The 25392-nt window shown below is 37.4% G+C and overlaps 1 protein-coding gene across 10 annotated transcripts in view; it reads right to left on the minus strand.

Annotated features, from left to right (window-relative positions):
* REV1 (REV1 DNA directed polymerase) overlaps positions 1–25392 on the minus strand; it is an 88520-nt gene that overhangs the window by 34759 nt on the left and 28369 nt on the right. For 7 of the 10 annotated variants that reach the window (XM_055378443.2, XM_031008353.3, XM_055378447.2 and 4 more), the window contains 4 exons: positions 13380–13548; positions 6648–6800; positions 2924–3633; positions 159–266 (listed from right to left, as the gene is read on the minus strand). In XM_055378443.2, coding sequence (XP_055234418.1) covers positions 159–266; positions 2924–3633; positions 6648–6800; positions 13380–13548 — 1140 coding nt within the window. Of the gene's footprint in view, positions 1–158; positions 267–2923; positions 3634–6647; positions 6801–13379; positions 13549–15379; positions 15537–25392 lie in introns of all 10 variants that reach the window. The other 3 variants (XM_055378449.2, XM_055378448.2, XM_055378445.2) reach the window with 2 other exon arrangements.

Raw genomic sequence — 25392 nt, forward strand, 5'->3', positions numbered from 1 at the left:
TTCCCTATACCTTCCCTGATAATCGAATATAGAAAATTTGGAAGAACCGATTTTCCCAAGGAAAATCAGAATTTTTTAAAAAAAGATTTTGTAATCTCTTTGAATATATATTTATAACAATATATCAGTTTTCTTAAAACATAAGCAAGAATACAGACCTTTGAGATCTGGTCTATTTCGTATACCCACTGATACAAAGAAGCAATCCATATCAACATGCATTATACAGCTCTGATGTCTGGGAGAATTCAATACTGACATATCTCCTAGAAGGAAAAAGACAACATTCAAACCCCAAGCTAATTTTTACTATTTAAAACATCAGGTCTAGTTAATTTTAGAAATTATATTTAAAACATGCTTACACCCAGAATGGAGTCTTTTTAAAAAACCAGAATTGAGTACAGATTATTTCTATCACCTCAAGAGAAGCCAAATTTAATTAAGTCTCTAATTAGTTTGTCAAAAAGTGCATCTTAAAATTATTTCATTGTGCTGATTATTTTATAAAAATACAAAGGTGTTGGCATACATTTAGTTACATGAAGCTAAGTAAAACTTTTTTTGATGATCACTATTCCATGCAATCTACAAACGAGCCTGGATAAAATAACAATAAAAGTGACTACTATTATCCAGTGCTTGGTAGGTGTCAGGCACTGCTGTTAAGAGGTTTATGTGTATGTAATTATTTAAATTCTCACAACTATGAGGTAGGTAATCGTATCATCTCCATCTTGTAGACTAAAAGTTTAAGTCACATAGCCTATTATTAAATGGTTGAGCTGTGATTCTGTCTCAAGCAGTCTGATTTCAGAGCCTTTAAACTACCATGTTGCTGTTCTAAGTACTTGAAAAACAGTCTATAAAATGTAAATCTGTACATTTTTATCCTTATGCCATTAAATACTATTAAAGATCAGAGCTGAATGACATATACCACATTTAAGGAGATAAAGGTGAGTGTCCTCACCTAAGGACAAAAGCTTCTAATCATCCTGAGCTACACAGAGATTCATCAGGGTCATTTTAACCCTAATCCAGGCACAAGCAGAGCTTTCCTCTATTATCAGTCTCATCCTTAGCCTGTTCGTCTGGTCCTCTAAGATACACAAATCCTGGAAAAAGAACCCTGGGCTTGTAAAAAGTTCTGATCTCATAAAGGAGTTTTTCTCAGGCTTAAAAATATTAGTACTGAGGGTCAGTCTTTATAATAGGCTTCCAAAAACAGATATCCCCTAACAGTTTTGGACCACTCCATTTACCAAACTGTGACTGTGATAGCATGTACCTAATTCTCCCCCAACTTTTTGGGTTTTTTTTTGAGATAGGGTCTCACTCTGCTGCCCAGTCTGGAGTGCAGTGGTGCGATCTGCAACCTCAACCCCTAGGGCTCAAACAATCCTCCCGCCTCAGCCTCCCAAGTAGCTGAGACCGCAGGTGCGTGCCACCACGCCCAGCTAATTTTTTTTTTTCTTTTTGGTAGAGACACGGTCTCACTGTGTTGCCCAGGTTGGTCTTGCACTCCTGGGCTCAAGCAATCCTCCTGCCTCGGCCTCCGAAAGTGTGCGAATTACAGGCATGAGCCACTGTGCCCAGCCTGCTCATGTATTCTTAAGCTCACAACCCCATGAGGCAAACATCATGGACTATCTATCACTTCTATTCACAAAGAAAACTAAGACTCGGAGAGGTGAACTAACTTGCCCATAGTCCTGCAGCATAAGAGTGGCAGAGTAAGGATTTAGATCCATGCTAAACTATCTAATTCCAAAGCCAGATACTTCCTTACTACCCTCTATATTATCTCAAGAAATGATTCATAAAATAATCTTAATCACAATTCTGCTGTATAAAAGTATTTTTCAAAATATCATATAAACATAATGCAAACAACTCAAAATAACGCTTTTAAACATTCAAGTAGTACAGAATGCATAAGCCAGTATCTACCAAATGCTTTCATACAATAACAAAATTTCTCATTTTATTCCCATTCACAGAACTAATTAATCATAGTTCTTAGAAGCATTAAGAATTAAATAACCTTCAGGTAACAAGGCCAAGACATGATGTAAGGATAATCTAGTATCTATATTATTCTGAAATATTTCATAAATACCAAAAAGCATTTTTTGACTAAAAGCACATAGGAATACATCAAACTCAGTAAAACATAACAGAAAACACCCCACATAGAGTCTCTATCACTTTCTAGGACAGAACCATGAGCTTCTCTCTATACCTCAGTTTCCACAGCTATAAATCATAGTATTAATCTCTGAGGTCTCTCCCCATAAAAAAATCCTATAATCTGTAAAAGGAACTAAAATTTCAAACCAGATACTAATTTATAATGACTGGCCCAGAAAAACAGTCTGCTACTGTGTGTGCATTTGTTTTTGATGACAAGAAAAGTATTAAAAAACAAAATACAATGAACCAATGTACTTAGATGTGAAATAATCTCACTGAAAGTTTACCACTGTTAATTACAACAGCTCTATGTCAAAATTAATTTAAAAATCATTATGATGCAAGCTTCTAGAAATTAACAATTACTCTTATCAAACCAATTTCATTCTTACAGGAGTTTAAGCACTGGATAGATGTTATATTAACACAGTTCAAAACTTCACCAACTGATAAGGTCTACGTGAGGAATGAATGCTCAGAATCCCAACCATCTTACTGTTTAAATTCTCTGAAAATTTTCAGTCAGCCACAATTGTATCTAATTGTTTTAAAAATATTTTAATAAATTAGCTTTCTATAATTTTATGCTTACTGTAACTTACATGATTTGACATACTTAGAGACTTTTATGAGAACTTCATATTGACCAGAAATACCAATAATAGCATAAGAGCAAAATGATCAAGCATGACTGTTTCTTAAGAAGACAATTTTAATAAGTATCTACCTGTGTCAGTTACAACAAGTGCAGACCTGCCTGTTTTCATTTTTTTTAACTTTTCCCTTCCTGGAAAGATACCATTACTTTGTCTTTGTAGGGTATTGACAAACTCAGTCAATTCACACTTCCACATTGATATGTGATGCAGTCTTGAATGAGAATAGAAGTTTGAAATAAAATTGCAGTCTGAAGGTTTGGATGGCACTGAAGGTGCTGCCTTGCTAAAAGTAGATACTGAAGAAGTGCTTTTTGTGCTTGAAGGCCCCTGAACAGTGGAGTGGTGAGCACCATTGATTTTAGTGTTACTGTGCAAAGGTGATAATGAGAAAGAATTAGTTCTGTGTGGATTCCGCAAAGCATCTGTGTTTCTGGTGCTTTGCTGCAACTGCTGCAGAGTGCAGTCTCTGAAATCAGTGCTGCTCTTCTCAGCCTTATCCTCCTCCTGGGAAGAGGCTGGAGAAAGCCTGCTGGCAACACTGTTGACCATGGGCACCAAGCAATCCTGTGTCTTTAAGGCACCATTAGAGCTAGGAGTGTGTCCATTAAAAATGGCAGTGCTGCCTCTGGGATGCGGAATTCCATTCTGTTTCCTTCCCGGAGAGGTCTGCTCCAGATCCACAAAACTAAAATCATTATTTTCATCTTCTTCATTCCAACTGTTCATGCCATTGACTTTGACTTCATTTTCCGTTTCAATCTTCTTAACGATGTGATTTCTAAAGCAGGAAAAAATTTTTGAGTTAATAATGTCTGACTTTTAGGTTAAAACAATTTTTTCATTTCATCATTTTCTTAGTGGTACACAGTTTGGTATTTCCCCCTTTAAAAACAGAAAATTCTTATATTGAATATTGACAATGAAAAAAAAAACCCTGAAAATTAAACCACAAACTTTATATTCTGATTTGACAAAAGATCATTCTTTGCAAAAGTAGCAAGATAGCTAGAAAAATTCTAGAATATTAACAGCCCTTTAGGTGTTTTTTGTTTGTTTTTTATTTTCACTTCAGATAGTCCCAAAGAAGAAATAAAATAGAACATTTCTCATGGCTGAAGAAAAACCCAAACAACTTTTCAGTTATTTTTCCCATAAAAAATTAATTGGAATCTGTAAGCTCTAAATACCCAGTTCTGAAGCACAGTGCTTGGCATTTACTACATGGTCAATAAATATCTGCTGAATTAATATACTACAAATAATTTTCATAATAATGGATTTAAAAACCTTACTTGAATTCTTATTCCTAGTTTTAGTTTTTATGAAAGGTACTATTCAACACATTAAATCTAATACAAAACCAGATGGTTTAAGTAGGAAAAAAACTGACTATATTGATTAACCTATTAATGAGCTAATTGTTGCACAAATAGACAAAAAGTAAAGCCATGTCAATGTGTGGGGGTAATTCAGTAAAATTTACACCTAGAAAAATAAGGACGCTTGCCTTACTGACAAGGGAAATTGCACTTCGTTTCTAAGAAATGCATATTTAGATGCCAGGGTGGTACAAGGCAATCTGGACTAAGTTTCCTGATGACAGCTTTATAAATGCAGAACCTATGACAAATATTATGCTAAAGTCACATCCTGGCTCCTCTAGACGTTTGTTTAGAAATGCATTCACGAGAATCATCTAACTAACAAAAAACAACAACCTGAATTACAAAGCAGTAATTCATTCTACTTAGAAATGTCCAAATGTCCACAGCATTAATTCAATTACAGCACAGGCTCCAGATGAAGGGCTACCCTACAGAGTAGTAAGCCACAGGTGAAATTATCACAGTATTATCAGGTTCCACCTAAAGCCCCTCACCCTAATACCAACTTGGTTTATTAGTAATGAGAGCCTGACTACACAGAAAAGTCCCACAAGCTGGATGATCACCCATTTCTGGGTTAGCTCAGGCTCTGGCTAAACATCATATGGAATGTGACAGGCAACTCTGAGTAGATGCCATGCTCACAGATGATCACGCCAGTGATGGGGAAAAAGACAAAGTAGATATGATTAAAAGAAGAAAAAAAGAAAACTTAATTTGTCACATGCAGAGAAAGTTCAGCCTCTTGAGATAAACAGAATGCAAGGGAGCAAGAAGTCACAGATGAGCATTTCAAAGAAATGTACAAAATGTACTGAATATACCCTTCAAAAAAACCCCAGAAAACAACAAAAGTGATGTACGTCAGAAAGTCTTACATCTAGTTTTGTGTCAAAAACATTCAGACCCTTTACACGCATTATAGCAACACATGCAATAGAAAGCCATATATTGGCAAGAAAATACATTGTTAACATACATTCTTGCTGTACTATAGTTTCTCAGCCTAGACAAATGGACATTTGCGAAGTAGCTGTACTGGAAATATCACGGGTAGAGATACATTTTTTAGGCAATGGCATAAATGTATTAAGAAGTAAAATCTAAAAGGCAATTTCTTCCTAAAGTGTCACAAAGAAGATTTTGAAAAAACATTATCTATTTTCTACTTTTATTAATGTGGGTAAGAACAGAAGGCTAAAGCTACGTATTCTGTGAAAAGGTTTTCTGGTATTATTTGCTATATACCTTGATAGCACATTAAAAAAAATTAAAAGCTACAGGTAACATGAAAAATATTTGAATATGCTTGTGAGTACAAGTTAAATTAACAAATGACAACAAAAATTACAGAAGGCAGTGATACTGGATCCTCTCAGATTAATTAGACTCCTGGTGTTTTTGAAAAAAAAATATCCAACTCCCAAAGCAAGCAATTTAATAAATAAAGAGAAGGCTAACCATAATGAACCACCTGATATACAAGGTAAGGCAACCCACCAATTAATTGTGAAACCAATTTATCCAGGGTTGCAATTAAAAGCTTAAATCAATATTAAAAAAAAAAAAAAGCAGCCACATGGAATAAAGTCTAGATTCACTTTCAATTCTATAACCAAGGTTCACCTACTAAACTTCCATTTATATATTTACATATTTAGAATGTTATGAATTTTGAATTTTTCAAAAATAACCCAGAAATATTAACATTTTCTTTGTCTTTCTATGCATGGAACACAACAAAAATATAGCTGGTGCAGTTAGTTCCATTTTTGAGAAAGCAATACAGCAAATTACTTGTGAGGAAATAATTACTTTCATGAAAATCCATGAAAAAACTTATTAACAATTAAGATCCACTAGTTTAAGGTGAGAAACTAGTATGATTGTAAAAACTTACTTACATTTATGAAATTATCATCATAAAAACAATTCATTTTTAGATAAGACACTCATACACACATATTTCAACATGTTTATTATAAGTGAATGGCCAGGGTTTGTATCTGCTTCTGTCTGACTGTAACAGAGCAGGGGCCATGCTCACTGCTAAAAACCAGCTTTGTGGCCAGGCGTGGTGGCTCATGCCTGTAACCCCAGCACTTTGGGAGGCCAAGGAAGGTAGATCACAAGGCCAGGAGTTCGAGACCAGCCTGGCCAAGATGGTGAAACCCCGTCTCTACTAAAAATACAAAAATTAGCCAGGCGTGGTGGCACACGCCTGTAAGCCTAGCTACTCAGGAGGCTGAGGCAGGAGAATCACTTGAACCTGGGAGGCAGAGGTTGCAATGAGCCGAGATCATACCATTGCACTCCAGCCTTGGCAACAAGAGCAAAACTCCATCCTTAAAAAAAAAAAAACAACCAACCAGCTTTGCAGTAATCCCCAACTAGACAAACTACTTACACCCTGTTGTTGAGCTGTTTGGCTATATTGCTTGGACCTGGCAGAGGATCCTCAGGTCTGCATACAGGATTAAAGCTGAGACCTTTCTGCACACTGGACTGCTTGGTGTACAGCTGATATGGAATGTAGGAGAGGAGTCGTCCAGCTTTGATGCTGAAACAAAAAGCAACACCAATTTAGAGTTCCATACCTGGTGACAATGAGCTTCATGAAAAATAATCAATGTCCTTAAAGATACAGTATTTCACCAACAACAGGTCATCTGTTTTCCTAGTTTATTCCTTCTTGCTCGGTTTTAGTGGTCCTAATACAGTATGATCTTAGAGTGTGGAAAAACTGCAAGCACAGAGCTGAACTAGTCAATATTTTAATCCTCATGACTTTAGTATTTACCACCCTGTCAACAGTTAACAGAGAATCATCAAGACTTCATCAAAATCCCATCTATTAAGGTTTTCCAGGATAAATAAACTGAATAAGGATGCTCAATTTCCAAATTCATGTCAGAAACTGTAAAATAAAAATATAGGACAAAATAAAGAATCTCAACTTCAAGAGTAATAATTTATACTATTTTTATGTATACAAGAATGGTTAAGAGCCAAGGCCATTTGAAGATATGAACTCTACAAGGGCCAAAACTACCATGTACATCCTCACAGCATATCACACATCACCACTCAAATCCAGGGGAACACCAGTGTTGTAACGCTAGGTGGTACTAGCACTGTAACTGAAGTTCCCAAATGTCTGCTTCCTTTTGTACTTCAGAACTAAAACTAATTTGATTGCAGTATCTAAAACTTGACATTTTCTTGCTAATAAACTGAGTTATATACGGCTACTCTACCTTTAAAATTATCATTTCACTTCAAATTTAAAAATAACCAATCAATATACTTATGCTATCATCCAAATTTCAAAACAAGCTCCTTTAATATTAGAAAATATTTCAAAACAACCTCTGGATTTTAAACCTAAAATATATACCAAGGAATCATCCCTCAGTTATTTAGAAAAAGACTGATAAATAACATGATAAAAATGTTTCTTATTGTCTCATAAATCCAAGACTTGACATTTTCATTTTCTTAAATGGTGTCTCACAAAACTTTTTAAAAAATAATCATTGAAGAAATGACTGAATTGGCTTACAGAATACTAATTAAAAATAACTGAGTCAACAACTTGGAATACAGGAAAACATACTAACAGATTCTAAAAATGGAACTATATATGATACAGAGTATGTCCTTTATATAATTATGTCAATATATATTTAACAATTCTACCTAAAGTACCTTAACCTATATCAAATGCTATAACTATTAAATTATGATGGTAAAGAACATACTATACTAGTCGCAAGACATGTAACCAAATGGATTTATGACCAGGCTAAATGTTTTACCAAAATTCAGGTTACATTCAAAACACATTCAAAATTTCAGGTTACATTCAAATATTAGAATCGAAACCCTAAATTTTGACTATTTTTTACTTTATTCTTCCTCAAACCAACTTTTCTTCCTTTTTTTTTTTTTTTTTTTGAGACGGAGTCTCGCTCTGTCACCCAGGCTGGAGTGCAGTGGCGCGATCTCGGCTTCACGCCATTCTCCTGCCTCAGCTTCCCAAGTAGCTGGGACTACAGGCGCCTGCCACCACACCCGGCTAATTTTTTGTATTTTTTTAGTAGAGACGGGGTTTCACCATGTTAGCCAGGATGGTCTCGATCTCCTGACCTCGTGATCCACCCACCTCTGCCTCCCAAAGTGCTGTGATTACAGGCATGAGCCACCGCGCCCAGCCCTTTTCTTCCTTTAATAGTTGGTCTCAATTGCCTAACTATAAATCTTTGTTCTGTGGTATTATGTATATCAAACTCACTTGCTTCCCCCACCAAAAGAAGTACAGCTACTTAATACCTGAAATAAAATCCTAACCTTAGCTTTCCATCCTTTATCATAGATAGCTGTAACTAAGAGACAAGTAGAGAGTGAAACTACACCCACTGTGCCAGCTGCACATCTCAGGTAAAACCAAAAGTGCAAGGAACAAAATGCCCTATGATCATTCTCGCTTTTCCTGCCCTACTGACAGCATGCTGGAGTGATACAGACTCTACAGGTACTCTCTATGGTCAGCACTGATCATATACAAGGGTGTCAGGCCTTATCCAACTCCTAACAAGAGCCATGTGGCCACCTACAGAATTCTTAGGCTTACATAAGTCAGTCCATGGAGACTGCTACAAAATTAGACAGCCAATTTAAATACTGCAAGTCTCAAATCAGATATCCTCAGAGATACTCAACAAAAAGAATTAAAGCCCAATGCACTACAGTAATGTTAGTGAAGTAATGTCAGTTATAATTTGAAGCCTAAACCACTATCTATCAGTTGTATACTCCCAATTACCCCTGCTTACCCATTTATCTATCTATAGATATATAGACAGAAACATTATCTGAAAGCATATTTGTATAAGACCTTTTTAAAAATCTCTCTGGGATTAATTTCTCACATTTACTAATTTCCCCTCTTGTTCTAAGCGCAAAGGAACTGTACTGACATTTTCTACTATTCTTTCAAAACCAAAAGGAGAGGATAATAAAAAAATCCATCTTTATCCAAAAGATAATACTACACGGTTTCCTTATACACTGAGTTTTTTCATGTACATTGAAACTATATTCTGATATATATATAAAAGAGTTTACATTCTATACAACGAATCAAAACATAGTCATAGCAAGTGAAATATTCATCTATTTTGGGAAGTCTTAGTCTTGCTTTGTCCTACAGCCTCTGCGTTTAGGCAGAACAACAAAAAAAAAACACAAGGAATGGCAAAAAAAACTCATGAGAGATAAAATTGCAATCAACTTTTATTTAAATGAGTTGCATAAGCACTCTAATATTCACACTGAATGTAATTAGAAACCAAAGTTTTGACTCATATGTAAGCACATGACAAATGTATATGGTTTGGGAGTTTAGAACGAAAAGATAAACTGAAAGTCCTACTAGTAGATCCCATTGAGCTGGCATGAACCAGAACAATAAATTATCATTCTGTCTCAACTCCCAACAGATCTATGTGACCATCTAATCACAGGATATACAAATATAAAAAACCCACGCTACAAGGTTCTCAATCTACAAGGATCAACACAAAATCAAGAACAAAAACAAGAACAATCTGTAGCAACTTAGGACAATATTTGTAAATTATGCTCCATGACACTCCTCAGGTTTGATGGGCCAGTGGGGTATGTCATAGCAGCTTCTCATCTATTCCACATTTCAAATTTCAAGGTAAAATTGTCTCAAGACAAAGACTGACAAAAATTTTTTAAACCATTACTTTTAATACACTATGTACAAGTGTGAGATTTACAAAACAAAGGTTTTAGTAAAATAATTTCATACTTTAATGTACACAGGCTCCTCATGAAAGGATTCCCTTGCCTCTTCAAAGTCAGGGCCCTATAACCATGCCTACATTAACTCAGATCTACCGACATACAGACATCAGGGAACTGATATTAAAGCAACACCCCACATACTTACAAGTGGCAGTTCCTTTTCAAACTGCTCGAATAAAAACAAAAACTAATTATTCAGAAGAGTATGTAACGTTTATTAAATAGCTAATACATGTTAAAATTTTTAAGTATAATAAAATCTCATTAAAACACAGCTAAGAAGAGATCAACCAGGGATTAGAGTGTGAATAAAAACAGTGCCATGATTTAACCAAAAGGATTCCCTGTTACAACGACATAATGGACTCCTGGCATTTAAGACACATGCCAACACTGATCCATTTCCACATGGGCCATCTATAACAAGCTTAATTAAATGGTAAAAAGAGGACACAAACAGGATTCAGAACACCTGGACTCTAAAACCTACTCTGTTCTTGGGCAAGTCAGTGAGCCCCACTGGCCCTGTCTCCTCAAATACAAAATGAGGCCCATAGGATATATAATCATGCTGTCCAAAATCACTCTTAATTATTTAAAGACAAATGATTAAACCTCAGTCCAGACTAAGATAAAATCCATTAAAGTGAATTTTAACTATCTAAGTTGCTTTTTCTATCTTATGATCTCCCTAGGCGCATCTGGCAAAAAGAACACGTGCAAAACAAGCAACTGTAATGGAAAATAGCATTTTCTTTTCTTTTTCTTTTTTTTGAGACAGTCTCGCTCTACCACCCAGGCTGGAGTGTACTGGCGTGATCTCAGCTCACTGCAACCTCCACCTCCCAGGTTCAAGCAATTCTCCTGCCTCAGCCTCCCGAGTAGCTGGGATTACAGGCACCCAACACCATGCCTGGCTAATTTTTGTATTTTTAGTAGAGACAGGCTTTCACCATATTGGCCAGGCTGGTCTTGAACTCCTGACCTCGTGATCCACCCACCTCGGCCTCCCAAAGTGGTGGGATTACAGGCATGAGCTATCGCACCCGGCCGGAAAACACCATTTTCTAAGTAAATCAATTCCCCCCAGCAAGATCCCTTTCCCCTCAACTCTCCTCCTGTCCACAGAAATTCCCCATTCCCTCCAAAGCCTAACTATTGCCCCCAGATAAAAACTCTAGCTCTAGTGACAACACAGCTCAACTCCGAGTGATCCAACTTCATATACTAAGACCAAGTCCTTTGAAGAGACACATACCTAAAAGCCATTTTAATCAATACTATATCATTGATAGACAGTGGTTAGGTCATGAGACCACAGTGCAAAGGAAGGAATCAGTGGGATGTTATAGGGACGAGCCTTTGACTTTATCCCTCCAGGTTTAAAAAATCCTTAATATGTAAAATGTTATTTATTTGACTTTTTTTTTTTTTTAGACAGAGTCTCACTTTGTCACCAGGCTGGAGTGCAGTGGCGCGATCTCAGCTCATTTTAACCTTTGGCTCACTGCAACCTCTGCCTCCCAGGTTCAAGCAATTCTCCTGCCTCAGCCTCCCGGGTAGCTGGGACTACAGGCGTGGGCCACCACGCCCAGCTAATTTTGTATTTTTAGTAGAGATGGTTTCACCAAGTTGGCCAGGATGGTCTCGATCTCTTGACCTCGTGATCTGCCTGCCTTGGCCTCCCAAAGTGCTGGGATTACAGGCGTGAGCCACCGCGCCCAGCCAATATATTTGACTTTCTAGAGATAGTAATGTACTTTTGAATTTTTGGAATTTTCTAATAATTGCTAATGTTACAGAATAAAAATAAAATAGTAACAGTAGCTTCTTATATATTACACCTCTACAACATGCTAGGCACTGTGCCAGGTTGTATGGACAAATGATTTTTTATTTCTCACATAACCACAGCAGGCAGATATTAGCCTTCTTTCACAAATGAGAAAACAAGGTCCTGGCCAAGCATAAAGTTTCTAAAATTATACCAGGTTATATGGATACTGAACTGCCGAGTTTGGAAGTTCTGAAGCCAAGTATGTCTCCAGAGCCCAGGCGCAGCCTTTTCCACCACGCTGCTTCTCCGTGAATTTATGCGGCTAAATACACTATACAAAGGAACTGAGTTAATACTTAATTTGTGGAACAGTTAATGGAGGGTGTCATAATTAGTAAAAGCAAGAACTAGAAAAAAAATTCAGCAACTGACTTAAAAAGATAAGCAATCTCTCATACACTGATTATAATCTATCCATACATAAAATTACTACTTTAATATTTTACTTCTATCTTTTATAAATCAGTAATTGCTCATATGTATTACATACCTCATGTCATTTAAAAATATAAACCACTTAAGTTTTAGCTCATCTCCAAGGTTTCAGATAACATATTTAAACTTAGGAAGTCAATATGAATGGTCACCATTGATTTACAACTTATCATTTCCAAACCAACAGCAGAGAAACCACAATATAATCATTAAAAAACAGTAAATAATACTGCGACTGTACTCCCTCCTTTCCCCCTACTCCTAGCATTCTAGGTCCACATTATCTTGATGTATTATCCTGCTAAAAACCTATGTGAGAGACAACATGGTATAATGTACTCATACATTACTTATTCTTTCTCTCCCAACAGAATATAAACTCCATGAGGTAGTGAAGGGATCTTTGCTTTGTTCATTGTTATTTCCCAAGAACACAGAACACTGCCTAGTCTTCAAGAGGTACACATATATTTGTTGAATAATACGCTTGCTCCACCTTCTCCCATAACTGCTTCCTGACACTTTCCTGAGTCATCACCCCTGATTCCTGGCAAAAACATTAACATGCTACTTTTATTAGGATGCCAAATCCTAGGCTATAGTATTATCAACATGAGCTTAAACGGTAGTGTTGTTTAAGACATTATTTTTCACCCTGTCAATTAGGAGGCAATATATTAGTTACAATTTTATAAAAGAAATAAAAAGGCCATGCGCAGTGGTTGTAGTCCCAGCACTTTGGGAGGCCAAGGCTGGAGGACTGTTTGAGTTTGAGACCAGTCTGGGCAACATGGTGAAACCCATCTCTACAAAAAATCAGCCAGGTGTGGTGGCGCATGCCTGTAGTCCCAGCTACTCTGGAAGCTGAGATGGGAGGGCTGCTTGAGCCTGGGAGGTTGAGGCTGCAGTGAGCCATGATCATGCCACTGCACTCTAGCCTGGGCGACAAAGCGAGACCCTATCCCAAAAAAAAAAATAAAAAGTATTCTAACTTTAAAAACTTATTAATTAAATTTAATAAATTAAACTTACCTTTCCACAATCCATTCTGGTCGAATTACTTTTTCCCCCTTTAATTCTTTAATTTTGGCATTGGGAAGATTTGTGGCAATAATATGTGTTGTTTTAGATCTGGAATAATATACATGGTATTGACCTCCATGCAACATCATTAGTTTTCTCAATTCCTCAGCAGAAGGATCTGCAAAATTTATATTAAAATATATTAAGAGTCTTATGTGTAAGAAGTAGAACCCTAATGAATAACTCCTTAAATAGGTCAACTTTAAGAATGTCATTGGTTCACCTTCTCCTTGGCTGTGTTGCCAGTAAACAAAGCTGGGAGGTAAATCACAAAGTGAGAAAGCTATGTTGCTTTAGTACATCCTCCTTCCCTGGCTGCCAGACAACCAACTAACACAAAAACATCTAAGAAGTGCCTAGCAGAGCAAATAGGGATCTCAAGTAATGAATCAAATACTAATAACAGTACAAATATTTTTACATTTTTTACTATACTTAGCATATGACCTTGATATTGTGTTTTTAAAAATTAACAACTATAAACCCATTTATGAATCATTTTACAAAGACTAATCCTTCCACTCCTCCAGAGTATAAAAGAGGAGTCAGATAAATAATAGTTACTCATATTTACTATAAAGGAGACTTACTGTAGGGCTTATTAGTAGATTTTACTTCTAGAAAGCTTTATAATTTTTATTTTTATTTAAGAAAATATCTTAAAAGTTAATCAAATAGTAAATATTATCCAGTTCCCTAATATGAAATTTCATTAAGGCCAAAAAATAAAGTCCAGCAAAACAAAAAAGACTGCAAACCAAGAAACACCAATTTTTTTCAGTTTTGTTTCAAATGATTTATTCTTAATAAAACTACAGAAAATATATGTCTTAAATATTGGAAATATTTTAAGAAAATATCTTAAAGACACAATGTGACTTATGCTTCCCCCTAAGAAGAAATGTCTGATTCACTAAAGTCATATTATGACCTGCATTACTAGCATCACATTAATCATCACTGTTCTCTTTCTTTCACCTATCATCTTAATGAATGCTCTAACTCACACCTCCCCTAACAACAGCTGTACCCAGGGGGAGTTTCCACATGTGGCTTATCGCAAGCTTAATCCCAAGCAATATAGGTCCAAGTATTTAAATAAACATTTTCATTATGACAATAATTAGGTGAGCTTTAGTTTCTAGAAGATAAAAAACTAACAGCACGTACAGACATACCAGGTTTGTCTAAATTTTACAGCACAAAATTTGACATTACTGATGACAAATATTAGCACTATTCAGTAGAAAATATTATGCAAGCCACATAAATAAAAATTTTCTAGTAACCTCATTAAAAACAGTGAAAAGGTGAAATTAATTTTATTTAACCCAATATATCCAAAATATTTCAACATGTAATCAACAGAAAAAATCTGAGATATTTACTTTCTTTTTTCTTCTTAAATCTCTGGAATCCAGCGGGTATTTTACATTTACAACACATCTCAATTTAGAATAGCCATATTTCAAGTGCTTAACACATGTTACTAGCAGCTACCAAACTGGGCAGTGTCATACAAAGAGATTTAAAAGCATCCTTTTAAACAAAATGAATTCAAAATTAATAATGGAAGTTTTCAGGGTTAAGGTTAAGTTAAAAACTGAACTACAGCATCAGAGTGATTTAATATGAAACAGTAGAAATTAAACAGCTAGCCAGTCAGGAATCTACAGTTCAGTTTCTTTCTCTAACATTAAAGAACCTGGCTGATCTTATAAAACAACAGTGAGAAGTATCAAATTAAAGGCTACATTACAATGCATTAATATGGGCACCAAATCCAATGAAATCACAGAAATCTAAAAAATTAATTTGCAAGTTAATCTGTAACTTTCCTAAACTAATTCTATTTAATGACTTAAATAGAAAATGGCTGTCCTTTACCGAATAAAAAGACACGTCAAGAACACATTAACTTTCCATATACATACTCATAAAGTACTCACCCGTCTACTAGCTGCTCTTTGAAAACTAATTACTCCAGAAATTTGGAACTGGAAAATACATTGCCCTTCTACTGGATGAAGTTAAGAGGGCTCTTTGAAGTTCACTTCTGAAAGCTCTTACATATTCTTCAGTGTGAAGTGAAGCATGAAAACCAATCTAGTTAAAAGGCAAGATCACATAAACTATGGAATAAGACCGATCTGAGTTTAATCTTAGCTTTCACACTCCTGAGTTGTGTTGACTTTGGAGAAGTTGTTTAACTTCTTTAGGCTTTCTCCTCTTTCTCCATAAACAAAGCTGTTACAATGAAATTAGTCTGGCATGTAGAGGTCACTCAATATGAAAACTGCTATTATTATAAACTATGATCACACTAGAACTCCTTTCGAGTAATGTATATGACCTCAGGATCCTGCCCTAGACTCTACGAAAAGAAAAAATGACAGAAGACAATATACATAGGCTGACACATGGTGACCCAAAGTTTCAACAAAAACAGACCTGCCAATAGTGCACTATGGACAGCAGCCAGGGACCACTCTGTCAGGCCCAACAGGCTGGCATGCTAACTCTTGGCATGCATGGTTGCTGGAAGCTACCCTATTTTTAATTTTTTTTTTTTAATTTTTACAGCAGTATTCCTCTCTGGTTCTATTTCTTCAATACTAGAACATACTCCCTTATTACAAGTCCAAAAGAACATACACGATAACTGCAGATTTGCATAATAAATTCATTTTTGTATTTAACACTCTCCTTTAATTCAGCAGATGTGGGGTTAATTAGAAAAAAAATTGGGAGCCAAGCACAGTGGCTCACACCTGTAATTCCAGCACTTTGGGAAGCCAAGGCGGGCAGATTGCTTGAGCTCAGGAATTCAAGACCAGCCTGGACAACAAAGTGAGACCCTGTCTCTACAAAATATGGAAAAAAATTAACCAGGTGTGGTGGTGTGTGCCTGCAGTCCCAGCTACTAGGGAGTCTGAAGTGGATACCTTGAGCCAGAGAGGCAGAGTTTGTAGTAAGCTGAGATTGCACCACTGCACTCCAGCCTGGTTGACAGAGCCAGAGCCTGTCTTAAAAAAAAAAAAAAAAAAAAAAAGGAAAAGAAAAAAGAAAAAAAAAGGGGGAGATAATATCCAACATCATGAAAGCTATATGACATTAAACATTGTGTGACACACTGCCTACAGAACCCATCTCTGCAATGTACTGTAACAGTTAACTTTCTCCATAGCACTGATAATCTGAAATTACCATGTCTGTTTGTTTACTTGTTTACTGTCAGATTCCCCCCTGGAACATATGCTCTTTGAAGGCAGGAACCTTGTCTGTCAAGCACTTTCATATCCCTGACATAAAGCAGGTGCTCAGTGAGTATTTGCTAAATTCATTAACATCCTCAATGCATCACAGACTCCTGCCTAGAATCCACCCTCCAGCAAAAGTGGAGTACAAGTGGTATAAATACGTAAAATCTCAAAACACTTATTCACTCACTCACAAATTAGAGACACCATATAATGTATTAAGAGGACAGACTCCAAAGCAGGAATGACTAAGGTCAAATCCTGGCTCCATCATTTGCTAGTTACGTGGATTTCAGGCAAGTTACTTAACTTCTCAGAACCTCAGTTTCCTCACGTGTAAACTGGGGATAATAATAGTGTCTCAAAGGACTTCTGTGGGAATTAAGAGCTAAAAATTATAAATTACTGAGAAAAGTATCCTGCATATAGTAAAAATTATGTGGCCAGGTGCAGTGGCTCACACCTGTAATCCCAGCACTCTGGGAGGCCGAGGCGGAGAGATCACGAGATCAAGAGATCGAGACCATCCTGGCCAACATGGTGAAACCCCGTCTCTACTAAAAATACAAAAATTAGCTGGGCATGGTGGCACGTGCCTGTAGTCCCAGCTACTCAGGAGGCTGAGGCAGCAGAATCGCTTGAACCCAGGAGGTGGAGGTTGCAATGAGCTGAGATCGTGCCACTGCACTCCAGCCTGGCAACAGAGCAAGACTGTCTCAAAAAAAAAAAAAAAGAATTATGTGTCAGCTCTTAACAATATTATCAGTATTATTTTTACCATTTCTTACCCCAAACCGGGAAGCAAGAAGGAGCTCTAGAGCTAAAGCTGCTCTCTATTCACACAAAACATTAAATTTTGCAATTCATAATCCCTCCTACAAATCCTTCTCTTGTTGCCCACCCTTCAGTATATACTCCTTCAAGAATGTCCTTGATGTACTAGCAAAGAATAAACAGAAAATAAAAAATCAAAACAGGCCAGGTATGGCGGCTCACACCTATAATCCTAACACTGTGGGAGGCTGAGGCAGGCGGATCACAAGGTCAGGAGTTCGAGACCAGCCTGGCCAACATGATGAAACCCCGTCCCTACTAAAAATACAAAAATCAGCTGGGCGTGGTAACACGCGCCTGTAGTCCCAGCTACTCAGGAGGCTGAGGCAGGAGAATCCCTTGAACCCGGGAGGCGGAGGTTGCAGTGAGCCAAGATCACGCCACTGCACTCCAGCCTGGGCGACAGAGTGAGGCTCTGTCTCCAAAAAAAAAAAAAAAAAAAATCAAAACAAAACAAAACTAGATTCAGGGAAATTCTATCCTCCAAATTTTTACAATCGATGTCACTGTTTTGAAATGTCAGAGTGAGTGCTTTTCTGCTCATTGTTCTCTGCCTTTTTATTTTTTATTTAGAGACAGGGTCTGGCTCTGTCACCCAGGCTAGACTGCAATGGTTCTATCAGAGCTCACTGTAACCTCGACCTCCTGGTTCATGCTTGTAATTTGAAAGATTTGGGAGGCTGAGGCAGGAGGATCATTTGAGGCCATGAGTTTGAGACTAACCTAGGCAACACAGCAAGATCCGTCTTTAAAAAAAAAATCCACAAAAAAACAATAACAAAAACAAACAGAAAAGGCTGGGCATGGTGGGTCACACCTGTAATCCCAGCACTTTGGTAGGCCACAGCGGGTGGATCCTCTGAGGTCAGGAGTTCAAGACCAAGTCTGACCAACATGGAGAAACCCCGTCACTACTAAAAATACAAAATTATCTGGATGTGATGGATGCGCCTGTAACTCCAGCTACTTGGGAGGCTGAGGCAGGAGAACCACTGGAACCCAGGTGGCAGAGGTTGCAGTGAGCCAAGATCCCGCCATTGCACTCCAGCCTGGGCAACAAGAGCGAAACTCCAGCTCAAAAAAAAAAAAAAAACCCAAAAATTAGGTGTGGTGGCACACACCTCTAGTCCCAGCTACTCAGGAGGCTGAGGCAGGAATATCTGTTGAGCTCAGGAGTTTGGGGCTGCAGTGAGCTATGATCAGTCCACTGCACTCTAGCCTGGGCAACAGAGCTTATCTTAAATCAACAAATAAATAAAATTCCACAATACTCCTATTATTAGTTTTATTTTGCAGAACATTCTATATGCAAATAAATTTGAGGTTTAACTAAAACCAGACACAGTGACAGACAATTGAAAGCACAGTAAAAGTAAAAGCCATATACAAGGACCACAATTTAGCCCACGTTTAGACCTAAAGTCCTACAAGTAAAATGTCACAAGAGCAAATGCCACCATATAACATCAAAAGAGCCATATGAAGACCACTTTCACGTCTGTAGGCCCAGCTTATAGAAAGTTTTGCTCATCTGGTTAAAACATATTCTATAAACAAAATTTTTAAATCTTGCACAAAAGCTTTCCTAGCTAGATCTCTACTGAGAAAACATTTACTATATGCACCATTTCATCCTGCATATCCAAAGAACTTAATTAATTGTTGGCTGTGCTATATAAATCACAGAAAGAAGTGAGGTGAATGGCTGCTTATACCTCCTTTGCTCCTACCATGGCAACATCTTCATTATTTCATTTGAGTTTCACAATCTTATGAATTAGAAAAGATAACTTATTGATGAGGCAACAGAGAAAACTTACTGTGCATACCCTTCTGTCTTTGGACTCCTGTCCCTCAGTTTCTGTAGCAGCGATACTACTCTCTTGACTCTTCTCACCCCTAACTACCTCAGACTTACCAACAGAGTCACCACAATCAACTAAAAGCCACAGATACGCTCAACCAAACAAAAACTGAAGAAAAGTTTCAAATGCTTAGGGAACAAATTTTTGAGTACCAATTAGGTGCAAATTTCACATCAGGTACTAGCAAAATTACAGGAGATGGCATAAATTAATACGGTAAGTCTTCTATGTCAGAGGTTCAATTCCTCCATCTCTTATCTACAAGATCAGAGTCTCACAGGAAATGGAAGGAGAGACATTATATATCCATACGAAATAATATCTGGGAGGCATTTATTTCCAAAAAATTAGACTTGTCAACCTTAAAGAGAATCCTCTCCTAAAACACATTTGTACGTTTAGAAAACATCAATGTAAGCCGTCAGCTTTCAAACAAATCCTTATTTGAAATATAAGTCTGTTACACTTGCATATTCCCCCTTGTTTCATTTTGTGAATTGTGCTAAAGTACTTGTCCGGGCCCCCCTCCACCTGCTTTTTCACAAACTTCAGCAGTGCCAAAATCAAAAGACCTGGTCTTTTACCCACGTACTAAAGGAAGTAGAAACTAACCTGAACACCTCTTTCCATATGAACTGTCCCAATCTCACACCACTAAAGTGCAACCACTGTCCACTAAGTCTGAAGCACTGACTCCCCCTGGGCAGCTTTCACAAAAATAAACATGCCCAGAGCCTACCTCCCAGATTACCATGCAGGCCTCAAATGTGGCCCATTCCTTAAGACTGAGCTGATTTAGCATCTGAGTGAAAATATTTTAACATTCTGATGTACAAATACAAAACCTGTTATTTATTTATTCATTCAACTAATACTTATTGAGTATCTACAATGTGCCAGGCAAGGTTCTAGGCACTGGAGATATGGCAATGAAAAAGACTCAAGTCTGTGCCCCGTGATAGCACTTGTATTCCACTGAGGAGACAAAAATAAGTCATGCAAGTAATACCATTTTAGGTGCAAATAAATGAAGAGGAAGGTGGATAAAGGGTTAGAGAGCGACTGGAGGGCAAAGTACACCTGTTTTAGATAGGCGAAGTCAGGGAAGGTCTCCGTAAAAAGGTAACATTTGAGCAGAGATCTGAATGATGAAGACCCGAGGAAGCAGAAGGAACTGCAAATTTAAGGCCCTGAGGTGTTATCTCTAATCCATGTTTGGCAAGGGATTACTATACATAAAACAGGCTTCCTAATGCCAAAGAACTTAATATAGAATTAAGACCTAACAATACAAGACAAAACCCAGGTGTCAAAATAAATGTTTCTAGCAATAATGCTATGAATTATATATCTCGCTATATAAAATACTACTACTATGGACTGGCTTAGACAGGGAAGGAGGCAAAACCTAACTTTATCTGGATCTTAATGAATGAATATACTTCCAGTTCACAGAAGTGAGTAGGGAAGGAGTTTTTCCTCAGAGGCAAAAGAACAAACAGAAACACAGAACTGTAAAAGTAAAAAGACAAATCTAGAATATCAGGGTAATCTTGTTGAGCAAAATTTAAGAACATGAGGTTGAAAATGTAGGTCAGAATTAGGACTAGAATGTCTTTCTCCATTTTCATTTGGAAAATGCCTATTTATCTAAGACCAAGCTAAACATTTCGATTCCTTTATGAAGTATTCACTCCCACTCCCAAAGGCAATTGTTTCCTCTTCTGTGTTGGCACTCACCCTCCTCTGTTCATGTCTAAGGCTTAGAGATTACTTTTTCATCACAAAATCCACATTCTCCATCAACTGCTATCTCTTTTCAAACATAGCTCCTAACCCACAAGCAGCATCCAAAATATATTTGTTCAATCAACTAAAGAAAAATAAAATGGGATATAAGGTCTGTAAACTAGAAAACTCAACATAGTAAAGACGTCAATTCTCCCCGAACTGATCTACAGGTTTAATGTAATTCCTATCAAAATCCCAGCAAGGTATTTTGTGGATAAATGACTTATTTTAACATTTATATAGGTCAGGTGCACTGGCTCACACCTGTAATCCCAGCACTCTGGGAGGCCGAGGCAGGCAAATCACCTGAGGTCAGGAGTCCGAGACCAGCCTGGCCAACATGGCGAAACCCCATCTCTACTAAAAACACACAAAAAACGAGCTGGGCATCATGGCATGTGCCTGTAATCCCAGCTACTCGGGTAGCTGAGGCACAAGAATCGCCTGAGCCAGGGAGGCAGAGGGTGCGGTAAGCTGAGATCATACCACTGTACTCCAGCCTGGGTGACAAAGTGAGACCCTGTCTCAAGAAAAAAAAAAAAGAGAGAGAGAGAGGCGTAGGTCCTAGAATAGCCAGAATTATCTTGACAAAGAAGAAACAAGTGAAAGCAATCACTCTACCTGATATCAAGGCTTACCACATAGGTACAATATTTGATATAGTGTGGTACTGGTGAAGGAACAGACACAAACATCAATGGAAGAGAACAGAGAACCCAGAAACAGATCCACCAAAATATGCCCAACTGACTGTGTTGGAACAACTGGAAATCCACAAATAAAAAAAAAAAAAAAAAATTGTAAAACCTCAAAATGAAACATTAACTTCAATGTAAAACATAAAACTATAAAATCTAAAAATATAGAAGAAAATATTTGGGATCTAGCACCAAAGTGACAAGTTCTTAGACTTGCAAGCACAATCCATAAAAGGAAAGATCGACATATCAGATCTCATCAAAATTAAAAATGTTCTGCAAAAGACCATTTCAAGAGGATGAAAAACTACAGACTGGGAGAAAATACCTGCAAACCACTTTTATGACAAAGCAGTAGTCTCTAGAATATATAATGAAATATCAAAACTAAACAGTAAAAAATACTAAATCCAATTAGAAAATGAGGAAAAAAACATGAACAAATGTTTCACCAATGATGTAAAGATAAGAAATAAACACATGAAAGAATGTTCAACATTATTAGCCATGAGGCAAATGCAAATTAAAATCACAAAAAGATACAACACCATCTATTAAAATGGATAAAATGAAAACCACTGAATGCTGGCAAGGATGCAAAGAAAGTTGATCCCTCACACAAGGCTAGTGGGAGTATAAAATACTACAACCACTTTGGTTAACAGTTTGGCAGTTTCTTACAAAAACTAAAGATGTAACTATTACGGGAACCAACAACTGTACTCTTCTTATACTCATACAAAAACTCATACACAAATGTTCATAGCCTACCAAGAAATAACTCTGATGTCCCTAACAGATGAAAGGTTAACAAACTGGTACATCCACAGTATGAAATATAACTGAACAATAAAAAAGCAACAATTTTGATGACTTGACAGATAATTTATGCTCAGTGAAAAAAGCCAGCCCCAAAAGGTTATATACTGTATGTTTTATTTATATAACATTCTTGAAATGACAAAATTATAAAAATGGAGACCAGATTAGTGGTTGCCAGGAGTTAAGGAAAGGCGGAGAACAGAAGTGGGTGTGACTATAAAAGAGTAACATGAAAGATCTTTGTAGTGTGGAGGCCAGGCACAGTGGCTCACACCTGTAATTCCAGCACTTTGGGAGGCCAAGGTGGGCGGATCACGAGGTCAGGAGATCGAGACCATACTGGCTAACACGGTGAAACTCCGTCTCTGCTAAAAATACAAAAAATTAGCCAGGCGTGGTGGTGGCCACCTGTAGTCCCAGCTACTCGGGAGGCTGAGGCAGGAGAATGGTGTGAACCCAGGAGGCAGAGCTTGCAGTGAGCCGAGATCATGCCACTGCACTCCCACCTGGGTGACAGAGCAAGAATCTGTCTCAAAAAAAAAAAAAAAAAAAAAAAAAAAGAAAGATCTTTGTAGTGTGGAAATGTTCTGTATATTAACTGTATCAGTATCAATTTCCCAGTTGTGATACTGTTTGCAAGTTTATTACATATTACCATTTGGGGAAACTGGGTAAAGGGTTCACAGTATCACTATGTGCTATGTCTTACAACTGCATGTGAATCTACAATTATCTAAAAAAAATTAATTTAAAAAATGGATAGGCCAGGCATGGTGGCCCATACATGTAATCTCCACACTTTGGGAGGCTGAGGCAGAAGAATCGCTTGAGCCTAGGAGTTTCAGATCAGCCTGGGAAACACAGCAAGACCTCGTCTCTACAAAAAATTAAAAAATCAGCTGGACATGGTGGTACACACTTGAGGTCCTAGTTACTTGGGAGCCTGAGGAGAGAGGATGGCTTGAACCTGGGATGTTGAAGCTGCAGTGAGCCGTGATAGTGCCACTGCACTACAGCCTGGGTGACAGAGGGAGACCCTATCTCAAAACAAAGAAACAAACAAAACAAACAAAAAGGATAGAAGGCAAAGAAGTCAATCTTAACAAGCAAAAAACATTTTTGGGGCCAGGTGAAGGGAAGAATAGGTTGACAGGTGAACTATTAGAGGGTCTTCCCTCCAAGTTCAAGTTCAATGTTAACTGGGTTGGAAGGTATAGGGACTACGAAATCATGAGAGGCTCAAATGGCTGAACTGGGAGCTTTAAAGGAATCAAGAACACTTGGATTATTACAGTTTGTGGGGAGCATGGTTAAGAATCAACAAGAAGGGACACCACAGCTTCTTTTACAGTGAAAACTGCATCTCCCAGGTTTGCAAACTGTTCACTGGAATGAAGTCTCTTTCCTCCAAATTCCTTTTCAGAGAACTTTCTATTTTCTTTTTTTCACTCTATCGCCAGGCTGGAGTGCAGTGGCGCGATCTCGGCTCGCTTCAACCTCCGCCTCCCGGGTTCAAGTGATTCTCCTGCCTCAGCCTCCCGAGTAGCTGGGACTACAGGCGCACGTCACCACGCCCAGCTAATTTTTGTATTTTTAGTAGAGACAGGGTTTCACCATGTTGGCCAGGATGGTCTCAATCTCTTGACCTTGTGATCTGCCCGCCTCGGCCTCCCAAAGTGTTGGGATTACAGGTGTGAGCCACCGTGCCCGGCCTGAAAACTTTCTTTCACAATAGCAATGAGCAAAACTGACAAAGTCTGCACTTTTGGTGCTTACATGCTAATGGAGAAGAAAGATGATACCAAAATATATATATAGGCATTTTACAAAATAGCTGACCAGTACTCCTCAAGACTGTGAAATAAAGCTTATTTTTTTAAATCAAAAACAAAATAGCACCTCCTACTTGTCTTATTGCATCTAAAGAGTTATTTTTACTTGCTAATTGTTAACGCTGTTTTATCTATAAAGTTGTAAAGTATTCACTAAAACTGAATTTTTCTAAAAATAAAGTTATTTTACAGCACCACAGTTTGGATATCTCGGTGAAATTCAGCATAATGGAACTTTATTTGTACAGTTATAATGAAATCTTAATAACAAGAGCAAAAATATTATCATCTCTATCCTGCAGAAAAGGATAGAGATAATAATAGATCCAAACAGAAAATGTTTTTACAGTCACACAAAAATTAGTGATAAAAGCAGATTTAGAATTCCAGATTCTCAATCAAAAAAGTGATTACTGCAATATTCATTTTTCTTCCCTCACACAAAGAATCTCTTTTTCTTCCTCCTATGTGAATAAGGGTGCTTTCTTGAACTGGAGACTTCCATGACTGGCTAATGTAAGAAGCAATGCCTATCTGTTTTCATTAACGTTTTTAATTTTTCATAGAGCATCTCAGGAAGTCCACAGAGCTTGAATTTGTCAGGATACCTTCCTACACAGAAAAGTTACAAGCTTTCTGCATGTGAACTTTCCAATGCTGCACCAGCATTTATTTTGAGATGACATTCTTGGACTAAATTCATCATCAATGATGCCTAATAAAACAACTTAATTACAAGCAACACACTCTTCTCTTACTAAACCAGATAAATGTACCAGTTAATTAATACTTAACTCCAATTCAACAAATATGTCCTGAATGATTGTGTCCAGTCACTGTAGAGGCACCAAGGATATAGT

Source organism: Gorilla gorilla, chromosome 12 (genome assembly GCF_029281585.2).
Source record: "Gorilla gorilla gorilla isolate KB3781 chromosome 12, NHGRI_mGorGor1-v2.1_pri, whole genome shotgun sequence".
NCBI classification, from domain to species: domain Eukaryota; kingdom Metazoa; phylum Chordata; class Mammalia; order Primates; family Hominidae; genus Gorilla; species Gorilla gorilla.